This window comes from Chaetodon trifascialis, chromosome 1, assembly GCF_039877785.1.
Source record: "Chaetodon trifascialis isolate fChaTrf1 chromosome 1, fChaTrf1.hap1, whole genome shotgun sequence".
Lineage (NCBI taxonomy): Eukaryota > Metazoa > Chordata > Actinopteri > Chaetodontiformes > Chaetodontidae > Chaetodon > Chaetodon trifascialis.
Window position 1 is genome coordinate 33,196,232 of NC_092056.1, and position 12,688 is coordinate 33,208,919.

A 12,688-nucleotide genomic window follows, 5' to 3' on the forward strand; every position below is an offset into this window, starting at 1 on the left:
GCGGCCATAACACATAATCATCAAAATTACAAGGAATAAAGGCTTCCCTCTATGTGTCATGAATCTATATATGAGTTTCACTTTCTGAAATGACTGTCAAAAAATATTATTATTATATATCAACTTTTTCACAATATTCTAATTTTTTGAGCTGCACCTGTGTATATGTTCGATCTAAAACCAAAGTAAATGTGTACCTGCAGGCTCCCATGTTGTGATGGTTTTACTGGCAGCCACCCTGGTTTCTCTTCATCACTATTCAAATCCTTCACTTAAGTTACTTTAGTAACAAAACCACAAAGCAAAAAACACTCCATCAAGCAGAAAATTCCTGCTGACAGAAATTCACTTTATTAAATACAGTAGCTATGAGCAAAATATGGAAGCACAGTATTTTTTGCACTCCTCCAAAATTTTAAAATATGCTGATTAACATGTCAGTAACTTTGATAGAGGCAGATTTCATTGCAACTATAATTTTCTCAGTGTCCAGTTATTAGGTACATCAAGCTACAACTAAGGCTGTCTAACACAACAGTCTTGTAATAAATCCTTCTTCATGAAAGTTATAATGTTCAGTTTGTGTTTTAAAAATGTGTGAATTCCATGGTTGGATAATTTTGTAGCTGTGGTACTATTGAGTTGTACTCTGTTATGCAGACAGGTATTTTCTCCAAACCATTGACAGTTCAATGCAAACAGTATACACTAAGTGTGTATTCTTGTGTGTTAATTTGTAACAATGCAGCATGTTTTCTAAGCTCTTCAAATGCACAAATGTTTTTTGTGTAAATATTTTTCTGAAAACTAATATACAGATGTCAGATGAATTTTGTGGAGTAAAAAACACAATGAAGTGGAGTAAAGCGTAGTGTAGAGTGAAAATGAACTGTTCACAAGCAAATATACTTACTTCACACCACTGCTGAGAGGAAGCATGAGTTAAGTCAAACTTCCCAAAGAATCAAGACACCAAAGAGCAAATCATGTTCCAAGTTTGAATTTGAGTCTTTTGCTGTGTCTTCATTCTGTTAAATATTTCTGAAACAAAATCCTCATTGTTGTTGTACATACTGACTGCAGACACCTCTGATTTATCCTGTTCAGTAAAGACCGTAGACTCGTACACATTAGACTTTCCCACCAGAATGTGAAGGCAAAGACAACACTCAAACTGACTTACTATTTCACACTCCAAACCCTTTAATAAATCCACTGCAGGCAATCACTTGATGCCACCTAAGAGACTGACATCAGGGCTGATAGTAGCTCAGCTTCCCTCTTTTCTGTACTGGATGAGGAAAGAGGTCAGCCCAGCTCCTCCACATGACCAGGAGAGATTCAGAAAGAAGTCCCTTTGGATGTTTTGATGTAATCGTTGAAGTCAGTTGGGACACCCAACAAAGAGCAGACCTAGACAGTACCAGAAGTTAATTAGTACATTGGTAATTGTAAATAATGTTTGGTAAGTAATGTTTTGGATATCTCTCTGTGGGTCACCATGAAAGGTAACTAGATTTATCAGTAAGTTTATTAGCCTCAGTGCAGAGGTAAGCATCAGGGAGGATCTCAAATTCTGATTGAGTTGCCAATTACATAAATAGGAATAATACACTTAACTAAGATTTTATTCTGCATTAAACACCAAATAAATTATTCTATTACTCCATGTTGAGCTGTAGTATGCAGTAAATCCTGTGTAAAAGGATATATATATATATATATATATATATATATATATATATATATATATATATATATATATATATATATATATATATATATATATATATATATATATATATATATCCCCTTTTACACACACACACACACACACACACACACACACACACACACACACACACACACACACTACCCACAAAATGTTAGGGATATTTGGCTTTCGGGTGAAATTTATGGAAAATGTAAAAAGTTCTTGCTACAGTGATATTATATTGTATATATTGATATTATATTATATAGTGATATTATATATATAATATTATTATTGTGGTAGCAACACTGTCGCCTCACAGCTAGAAGGTCCCGAGTGGGACTGTGGGCGCTGGGGGCGTGTCCTCCATCATGCCTTAGGTGCCTGCTGCTCGAGGAAAGGGGCCTTTCTGTGTGGAGTTTCCATGTTCTCCCCGTGTTCACCTGGGGTATCCTCCATAATAATATACCCCCACTAAAAACATGCAAGAAGATCACCACCTGGCCAATGGTGACAAATAGAGCTGGGTCCCCGGGCACCGCTTTTGGCTGGCAGCCCACCGCTCCTGGTCTGCCACGGAGGAAGGATGGAGGAAGGATGGGTCAAATGTAGAGAAATAATTTCACGAAGCATGGCGTGTGCATGTATTTGTGCATGTAGTCTTCTTCTTCTTCTATTATATGATGAAAGTAGGGCATTTAAGTAGAAGCATGCAATGGTTATTTTCCTCATCTCAAACCATTTATTGAAACAAAAGCCAACAACAGTGGTGAGTATACCACAACAAAAAACATCAATGTCTCAATAACTTGTCATGTGCCCTTGAGCATCAACAGCTTGACAACGACGTCTCATGCTGTTCACAAGTCAACTCATTGTCTGCTGAGGCATGGCATCCCACTCTTCTTGAAGGGCAGCCCTCAGGTCATTGAGGTTCTGGGGGACAGAGTTACGAGCCTCTACACAGCGACTCAGCTGATCCCATAGGTTTTATATGGGATTCAGGTCTGAAGAAAGTGCAGGCCACTCCATTTGAGGTGCCTCAGTCTCCAGCAGCCGTTCCCTAATGATACGAACTCAATGAGGTGGAGCATTGTTGTCCATGAAGATGAAATTAGGTCTATGTTGTTCATGCAGGGGCACAATCACTGGACTAATGATGTTATTCCTGTAGTATGGACTTGTCACTGTACCATTTACAAAGTGTAGGGCAGTTATGTATTGACACACCTGCCCACACCACCACAACCACCATCAAAGGCTCGTCTGGTGACAACAGTGGCTGATGCATAGCACTCTCCTTGACATCTCCAACATCGTTGTCGGTCATCATTTCTGCTCAACGTGAATTTACTTTCATCAAAGAACAGCACTGAGGCCCACTGGTCCCGTAAATGCTCCCTGGCCCATGCAAGACATTGACACCTATGCCTGGTGGTGTGGTAAGGTACCCTTGCAGGTCGTCTAGCACGCAGACCACGCTCTTGTAAATGGTTTCAAATGGTCTGACGTGACACTTAGTTGCCTCTCACCTGACTTAAATGTGCCTGGAGCTGAGTAGCATTCATCATCTGGTTCCGCAGGGCACTGATCACAATGAAGCGGTCACCAGTGTGAGGATGTGGCCAAAGGACGTCCACTTCTATGTCTTTCTGTGACTCTTCCAGTCTCTTTGTATCTCAGTTGCAACCTGCTGATGACTCTCTGACACTCTAAGCTCAGAGACACTTCCCTCTGAGAACATCCTGTTTGAAGCCTCACAATGATGAGGTACTGTTGATCATTGGGTGTCGTCTTGGTCTCATGATGTCAAAATGTGAACAGCATGATGAAGAGGACTGTTTAAATGCCAATTCTAATTGAACCAGGAAATTTATTGGTCGAATCATGGATCAAACACCTGTTGTGAATTTTGCTGTTCAGCTCCTTGTTAAAGAACAGCAAGTTCTGCAAAAAGTACTGAAACATTGAACATTGAGCTGGACAGGTGCATTCAAAAGTTTAGAGAAGGTCAAATTAAGTTCACCTGTAAAGGTTATAGTGCATTTGAAGGTTCATCCTAAAATTTCACCCAAAAGCCGAATATCCCTAACTTTTTGTGAGTAGTGTACATAAGTTTGGACACACCTTCTCATTTAATGGTTTTTCTTTATTTTTTTTATTTTCTACATTGTAGATTAATACTGAAGACATCCAAACCATGAAGGAACATACATGGAATTATGTAGTGAATAAAAAAGTCTTAAACAAACCATAATATATTTTAGATTTTAGGTTCTTCAAAGCAGCCACCATTTGCTTTGATGACAGCTTTGCACACTCTTGGCATTCTCTCAATCAGCTTCATGAGGTAGTAACCCGGAAAGGTTTTCAATTAACAGGTGTACCTTGTCAAGAGTTAATGTGTTTGAGATCATCAGTTATATTGTGCAAAGGTAGGGTTGGTAGAAAGGTCTATACAGTAAATAGCCCTATTCTAACCCATATTATGTCAAGAACCACTCAACTAAGTAAAGAGGAATGACAAACCATCATGAGATGAAGGTCAGTCAATCTGAAAAATTTCAAGAACTTTGAACTTTGCATCCTCAAGTGCAGTCGCAAAGACCATCAAATGCTTTGATAAAACTGGTTCTCGTGAGGATCCCCACAGGAGGATAAATTCATACCAGTTACCAGTCTCAGAAAACGCAAATTCACAGTACCTCATATTAGAGCCCACATAATTGCTACACAGAGTTCAAGCATCAGACACATCTTAACATAAACTGTTCAGAGGAGACTGGGTGAATCAGGCCTTCGTGGTCGAATTGCTGCAAAGAAGCCACTTCTGAGAAAGAACAAGAAGAAGAGAATTTCTTTGGCCAAGAAACACAAGGAATGGATATTAGACCAGTGGAAATCTGTCCTTTGGTGATGAGTCCAAATTTGACATTATGATGATTTATTCAAAGTTTAACCAGCATGGATACCACAGAATTCTGCAGCGATATGCCATCTCATCTGGTTTGCGCTTAGTGGAGCCATCATTTGTTTTTCAACGGGACAATGACCCCAACACAATGACAATGACACCTCCAGGCTACATAAGGGCTATTTGACCAAGAAAGAGAGAGATGGAGTGCTGCGTCAGATGGCCTGGCCTCCACAATCACCTGACCTAAACCCAATTGAGATGGTTTGGGCTGAGTTGGACCGCAGAGTGAAGGCAAAGCAGCCAACAAGTACTCAGCACCTCTGGGAATTCCCTCAAGACTGTTGGAAAACCATTCCAAGTGTCTACCTCATGAAGCTGATTGAGAGAATGCCAAGACTGTGCAAAGCTGTCATCAAAGCAAATGGTGGCCACTTTGAACAATCTAAAATATAAAACATATTATGGTTTAACACTTTTTTGTTTACTACATAATTCCATGTATGTTCCTTCACAGTGTGGATGTCTTCAGTATTAATCCACAATGTAGAAAATGGAAAAAAAAAATAAAGAAAAAAAGCAATGAATGAGAAGGTGTGTCCAAACTTTTGACTGGCACAGTATCATATATATAATAAAAAGAACAAAAGACTAAAGAAACTTGAAATGGTAAGGATGCATCACACATATTTGGGGTATTTTCAGTCTCTGGCATTGACTCCTATATTCTTAAGTTGGTTCATATGTTTATGCTTATGATGAGAGGCTGGACATTACTGTAAACATAACAAACCTGCTACACAATATGATCAGTTAGATAATACGTAGACAATACATTTTGTATTTATTTTAGTAAATTATACTAAGGCTGATGTAAACTGCAAGTTTGTGCAGCTCAGCTTTTCGTTCATTCATTCAGCTACGCCTTGGATTACAGAACCAGAATTTCAATGTAGCACAATGTGTGTGTGAGTGTGTTTGACAGATGACATACCTGGACCACAACGGGTTACAGTAAAGAAAGGATAAATAGCTGGTAACGATTCAATACAAACTGACACTGTCACAAATCAAATCATTATTACAAATTTCAAATAAATCAAGTACCTGTCTGAACTTGGCGCGCAGTTTCTCCATGTCCTCCTCTAGCTTTGCAGACTGTGGATCATCATGAGGGGAGTTTTGGATCAAACTCAGAACAGAGCCGAGTGCTTTCGTACGCTTTCTAACAGTACATACATATAGACACAAAAAAATCAAACAGAAGTAAACTGAAGTAAATCTCAGAATTTTCCACAAGCAAACCACTGCAATGATCAGTAATGCTCTCTGAAAGTGGTTTCTCTAGAAGGGTACACAGCCTCTGGCTGCAGCTGGACCCAAAAAGCTGGATGTAGCATATTAAACTCCCAGTTATCCATTCTGCATTGCCATATCTGGAAAACAGCTTCTCAGAATTCTCAGATAACACCCTTTTCTTTGTATTTGGATAACAGAGTTTGCTTGATTTTATTGTTGATGACTGGACACAAGTCTGGGTTTTCCTTTTCTTCAAAGTTGGACTGAAAGAATAACCAGTCATATAACAACAATTTTAGTGTGGAAGCTGAAAATACTGCAAAGTACAATGTAGAACAAAACTAACACCAATTACAATTGAAGAGCACACACAAAATGAAAACTTATGTGCATGAATTTGTTGCTCCAGCTCATGCTGGGAGGCTTTCTAACATACCTACCTCATGTAAGCACCATTAAATGATCAGAACCATCATATGATCCCTTTCTCATGTTGGAGCTGATCAAGGTTTCAATTCCCTATTCATGTTGCCTTCATTTCCAAAGGGAGAGTGCACTATCATTCAAGAAAACTTCATCCAATATTGATCAGTCAGTCATTTCATGTTCCAAGGACCTAAGTAGCTAGATGAGCTACAACAGGATCATTGTAGCCTGATAACAGTAGTCGGGAATCGAACCTGCGACTTTCTTGTTGTGAGGCATGCGCACTACCTGCTGCGCCACCGTGCAGCCCCTGATTTAGAAATGTTAGAATTAAATAATTTGCATGATGTATGTAGTAGTATGTTATGAGATATAAAAGAAAAACAATTGATATCCCCCTACAGAGTACTTAAACCAAATTGGAGTAAGATAGAGACCATACCTTGATTTCACATCTGTATTATGTTGGAGGAGACATTTCCATGTGATGGCAAACCCATAATAGAAGGAAATCTGTAAGAGGTTAGAAACCAAGAGACAGTAAAAAAAAAACCTGAGGCTGAAGGAATTTAACACAACACAACTTAATTAATTCCTTAATCAAATAATCTAGCAGTCTGCTAAACCCTACCTACCTATGTATTTAACCTGATGGTTACAGATATAAGATGGTCAGAGTGAGCAGTGGCAATTAAAGTTCAAACTTAACAATATTCTTAGAGAGGGATGTCAACATACCTGTCAACACTGGGAATAATATTTGGGAAATTTTCTGGCACCCTGCCCTGGTCCACTCTCCTATCCTTACCACTGTCCACATACCCCTTATATTTAGACAAAGGCAGACACTGGCTCTGGAGATGAAATCGTTCATAACTTCAACAAGGCGTGAGCTTCAGGGCATTCAATCGATCGCAACTGGACTTTGTCAGTTTGTCTTGGAAGACGTTTCGCCTCTCATCTGAGCAGGCTTCATCAGTTCATGCGCACCAGACTAGATAGGACAGCTCTAGTCTAATGAAATGGTGTTAGATTCAAGTATTTATCCTCTGAGTGAGGCCAACCCCCAAAACCAAGGATGGTATCACTCTATTGTGAGGCAGACAATCAGGTGCGACCCTTGGTCTTGGTAGTTGACACCAAAGGGTCGCACCCTACCCCGCCTTAATGGGGGATCGTCTGCCTCACAATAGAATGCAATACAATGACCTGGATGAAGGAGAATATTCACAGGCATGTTTCAACAAGGCATATTTCGTGATGACCCACCACTACATTATAATTGCAGCAACCACTTTATAGCTGTGGCCAGACGCACAATAATAATATAGGCCCTTTCGGTTACCATTGTTTTGTGGGAATAATAAATCTCCTAACGTGTCTCAGCCCGTGGGGCGGCTCCTGGTTTATCAATAAAAAACATCGGAGGTGATTCTAGCCTATAAGTTTAACAGTACTACACGCTAACGTGTCCTTGTTTGTTTACAATCACCTCTCCCTCAGTGCTCATGCTCTCACTACACTATGGTGCAGCAACTTACCAACTGGTGTCAAATGATCGTCTTTTTGCCTGCCATTCGTAAAGTCCAGGGATATGAGTCAGGCAGAGAGCACACGTCGAGGAGATTATTCTTAGTGTGTCTTATTTTCAATCAATAAATTTACCGTTGCGTCTCCAACTCACGTGTGTAATGAAGCCTTTATTGTTTGCATTTACAGTTGCTAAGTGCCTTATTCTTATTTATGTAATACGACATACAGTTCTAAGCACAAGAGTTCACATCTAGTCTACTATTTTGAGATTCAGAATATGCCTTAATTTCTCTAAATATATATAAATAAATCTAATAATAAATAAGGAACTGTAAGTGAAAAACTCTAGGAACCCCTGAAAGTTTAATCTTTATTTACTCATTATGCTGTTTTATGTAAAAATTTAATCTGAAAGGAAACTACTACTAACGCAATCAAATAAATGTAGTGAGCCAAGGTTCCTGCCACCCTCTTTATTGGTTTCCTCTTAATCATTTAGGGAGAGGGAAGGGAATCATTAATCATCACTTTTTGTTTTAAAAATAAGATTTTGTGTTATTTTACAAAAAGTTTAGGTCTTTTTTCAGTGTACACAAAACAGACAAACAGTATACTGTATTCATTCTAATCCCAGGTGTGTTACTCTAAATTTTGACAACAGAATTTTCATTTTTGCTGCAAACAAATATCGGTCCTAATATATCGGCTATCGGTTTCACTTGATTATTAATAATTAGTGCTGTCAGGCGATTAAAAAAATTAAGCTAATTAATTACAGGATTTGTAATTAATTAATCTAATTAATCGCAGTTTAATCTCATATCTGCTAAAGGTCCCCAAATAAAGAATTTGAATTCTAGGACATTACAGTTCACTGACATTCAAATTACAGCTGGTGAATTCTTTTCATCACTGTAGTTCTCGACGGTAGCTGGAAATTAGAGTCAGATGACGCTATCTGAAACGCCTCTTTTAGGCCCTTGTCTTCCACGATTGAAATCGGCCTGCAATCAGCAGCAACCCCCCATTCGATTGAGTTTGTCAGTTTTTCTGTTGTGGCTTTGCTCATTCATTTTCCTAACTCAGCAAGTGTGGGTTGGCGGAGTTAGCTCACGGTAGCACTAGCGGCACTAGCAGCAACTACATGTTTAGCGTTTAAATGATAATTCAGGCTGGAGCTGCTACGGTGATAGGAAAATTCTTTTTTACACAAGGTACAAATCACTGCGTTCTTGTTAATAGTCCCGTCTTTGTTCTTTTTATAAATAAACTTGCCGTTCAAAGGTCCAAGTAGGCTTGCCTCGCTCTCCGGTGTCGCATCCATGTCTGTTGTCACCCTGCTTTTTACTAGTGGCGCAGGTAGGATGCGACCTGCCACTGCAGCCTACGGGTCACTCAAAGGGCCAAATTTAAAATGCTTGAGCATTGACTTGCCACTCATGATTAATTGCATTAATTTTTATAGCGCGTTAATTTGCAGCATAATTAATTAATCTAATTAACGCGTTAAACTGACAGCCCTATTAATAATCGATATCGGTATCGGCCCTGAAAAATCCATATCGGTCGATCTCTACTGTGAACATCCCTGTACATCCTGTATCACCTACACATTATGCTTCAGCTGTGATTCTGATAGAGGCTACTAACAAATGAGACAATTGGTAGGAAAGGGTAATTCTGAAAATGGATCGAAGAGATAATACAAATGTAGTCATTGGTGCATGCTTCTGCACCTCTTGGGCACACTTATGCTTGGCAGATTTATCATGCTGGATCATGTTGGGGGCTGCACGGTGGTGCAGCAGATAGTGCGCGTGCCTCACAGCAACAAGGTTGCCGGTTCGATTCCCAGGTCGGGCCTTTCTGTGTGAAGTTTGCATGTTCTTCCCGTGCATGCGTGGGTTTTCTCCGGGCACTCTGGCTTCCTCCCACAGACCAAAAACATGCTCATTAGGTTAATTGGTGACTGCAAAATTGCAGGTGTGAATGGTTGTGTGTTTGTGCCCTGTGATCGACTGGCGACCGGTCCAGGGTGTACCCAGCCTATGACGGCTGGGATAGGGATACACGGTATAGAAAATGAATGAATGGATCATGTTGGCTTTCCCTCCATGTGATACACTAAAATCTGCTTGGCAAATTTTACAAAAAGTATGACTTTAACATTGCTCTTCATGAAGTACAGGCAAGCCTCTTCCCACTTGTACAAACTTTTAGCCTTTTTGGCAGATACTCCATTCCTCTCACAGTCTTAGTTTTATTGTTGGGTGCCGTTTGAATGAATGACTCCTTATCAATAGATGTTACAGCTAATGCTCGACATACTAACACCTGCTGTACCATAGGAGAATGAACTACACACTGGCAAATCAAATCAGTAGTTATGCCTCTTGTCAACATTGCAGCACAAAAGAAAAATTCTTAGAAAGGTTTAGAAAGAGATTTCAAGTCAAATATTTAAATGAGGGGACAGCAGGAGATAAGGGTAAAAAAAAAAACAGGAGCCTTCTGGGAAAAACGGGAGGTTTTACAGGTCTGGATGTCAGACATGTTCTGTGCAGTTTGTATATGTATGTATTATGGCAACAAAAAATGAACAGTACACCAAAACATTCATTAAGCATGATGGGTAAATGGGTAACGTTAAGACAGTCACATTCACTGTGCTGGCTCACCTCAGTGGACAGCTTTGCCCCATGAGAGGCTCCATGCCTGCGGCCACCCTGCAGTCCTCTGTAAGTCCCTTTCTCAAACCCCTCCCGGTAGCCCTCCCCTCGGAACCTGAAAAACAATAAAACCCTCAGTCACTACTAGGTAACTTCAACATGTGTCCTGGTGTTTCAGCTTGATGAGTGACCCTGTTCACTGGTGACTTTCACTGGACTATGTCCGTTATTGTCCTTTTTCAGACAGCTGTTGAAAGCAGGAAGACAATACGCAGCTGTCCTTGTGAATGCCTCTTTGTTTACTTTTTCATTACAATGTCAGAATATATCTAATTCATCTTTTCAGTCTTGTTTGAGGAAACGTGTCAGATACTAACACTCAGTCCCACTCTGAACATGTCTTGTTAAAAGATATGTTGGAAACATGAATATCTACCTCAAATATATTTTCTAAAGGCACCTTTTCTTGGGGTGTGTTTGAGTAAACGTGCCAAGTAGAAAAAATATAAAATATTCAGCCCTTAAAAACCTAAAGAAAAGCCCTTTTAAAGATTAAATAAATAAATAAATGATTTAACTTCCTTCGTTTATGGGAAATATATGACACAAGATTATTTCATTGTGCCATTAATTCCACATTGTGATGTTGTGGGAATAGCATAAAACAACTCACATGGGATACTGCCAGCCATCTCAGCCAGATCAATTTATGACCACACTGTCCATGTATCAAGAAAATTTTACTGGTTTCCCACACAAATAAGTGGCACAGATTTGTTTCTAAAATAAATGATCTATTTATGTAAGTAGCTTAAGGCTATAGCCTATAGGGTACTATGACAAACACATTAGATATAGGCTAGATATATCTCATAAATCTTTTTTCTTAAAAAAAAAAAACAACAACAAGTTTACAAATTATCAGATATAGAAAATATACACTATATGGCCAGGCCATGAGTATGAAACATTTCACCCATCACAAATAAACATGGCCGCCTCCTAGTTTTAAGGGATGGCCGGTTGTGACTTGCTATATACTACGCCTATAGTAAATTGATGAAAATGTGATGAGAATGGAGCACTGAACATTTTACCGACTATCAGTGATTTCCCCACAATGGTCAAATCCCACAAAAATATAAAAAAAAATAAAATTGATTTGCTGAAAAGGGCTGCTGTTCTTTTACATGACAGGTTTACACCAAGACGAATAGGTGCATATCCAAACATAATTCGTGGTTGACATTCCCACGAAGAGCAACTTGCTCTCTACCAGTTTTCGACATATTCCGTACAATAAGAAGGTTCAATAAGAGTGTCAGTAGCCTACGTGACAGCTTTCCTCAAGACTGTTTCCTGACAGACGTCGTAACTACGACAATCACAGACAAATTCGGCTAAGAAAGTCGAAAGTAACCGAAACACATAAACAAAACAACATTCGACTGCCGGAAAGCTCACCTCTCATCCGCCATAACAATACTGTCAAATAGATCTTCATTTCCAGACGTCCCTGTCATCTCCACCTAACTTACAAGTTCTCCACCTAACTTACAAGTTTATTCTGTTACTGCTCAGGGAGTTTTCACAACCGTGTGCGTCAGATGCTTGATTTAGACGTACACTATACGCTGCTGTTGTTGTCCGCTGCCAACTGCTTACTGTTGGGTTTCCATCGGCTTCCACCAGGCAGGCTCTGCTTCCTTCATCATTAGAGGAATGCTGCCCCCTCGGAGTCTGGAGGTGAACAGTCACCGTTTCTGCATACAGCTTACTCAAACAAGTGGGTGTACGCTACCTCTCAGTCAATGGACGAAAATAGTAACACAATAAGGCAAATGAAAAATAAGGACAACACAGTGCAACAAGCAGAAAAATAGCAACACTGGTCAACTCCATATGTCTCAGGTTTTGAATATGCTTTTTCGAAACAATGCTGAATCGTACAGTCCAGTTAAAATTCTGTCATCATCAAAGCCAGGATAAAAAATATGTAAAAGTATCTGCCACCGTGTTAACTATCAAACACAGTACATGGTTTAGGGTTTTGACTCATGTTCACTGCAAACCCCATGAGTGTACCACACAGCAGTGCCAAACAACAGGACAACAGGAGGATGTTCAACAGAA

At 39.6% G+C, this 12,688-nt stretch overlaps 1 protein-coding gene across 1 annotated transcript; it reads right to left on the bottom strand.

Annotated features, from left to right (window-relative positions):
* Positions 1-328: 328 nt before the first annotated feature.
* lto1 (LTO1 maturation factor of ABCE1) lies at positions 329-12,249 on the bottom strand. The gene is made up of 5 exons (XM_070969869.1): positions 12,020-12,249; positions 10,565-10,670; positions 6,796-6,866; positions 5,736-5,853; positions 329-1,413 (listed from the first exon to the last, which is right to left on the bottom strand). The coding sequence occupies exons 1-5, from the start codon at positions 12,076-12,078 to the stop codon at positions 1,342-1,344; spliced, it is 426 nt and encodes a 141-aa protein (XP_070825970.1). The 5' UTR covers positions 12,079-12,249; the 3' UTR covers positions 329-1,341.
* Between the last annotated feature and the right edge of the window lie 439 nt (positions 12,250-12,688).

Coding starts and splice junctions, on each gene's coding strand:
- lto1 (XM_070969869.1), bottom strand. CDS start 12,078: ATGACAGGGACGTCTGGAAATGAAGATCTATTTGACAGTATTGTTATG. Junction 6,867..10,564: donor GGGCAAAGCTGTCCACTGAG/GTGAGCCAGCAC, acceptor AACCTCTTACAG/ATTTCCTTCTATTATGGGTT. Junction 1,414..5,735: donor TGCGCGCCAAGTTCAGACAG/GTACTTGATTTA, acceptor GGTACTGTCTAG/GTCTGCTCTTTGTTGGGTGT.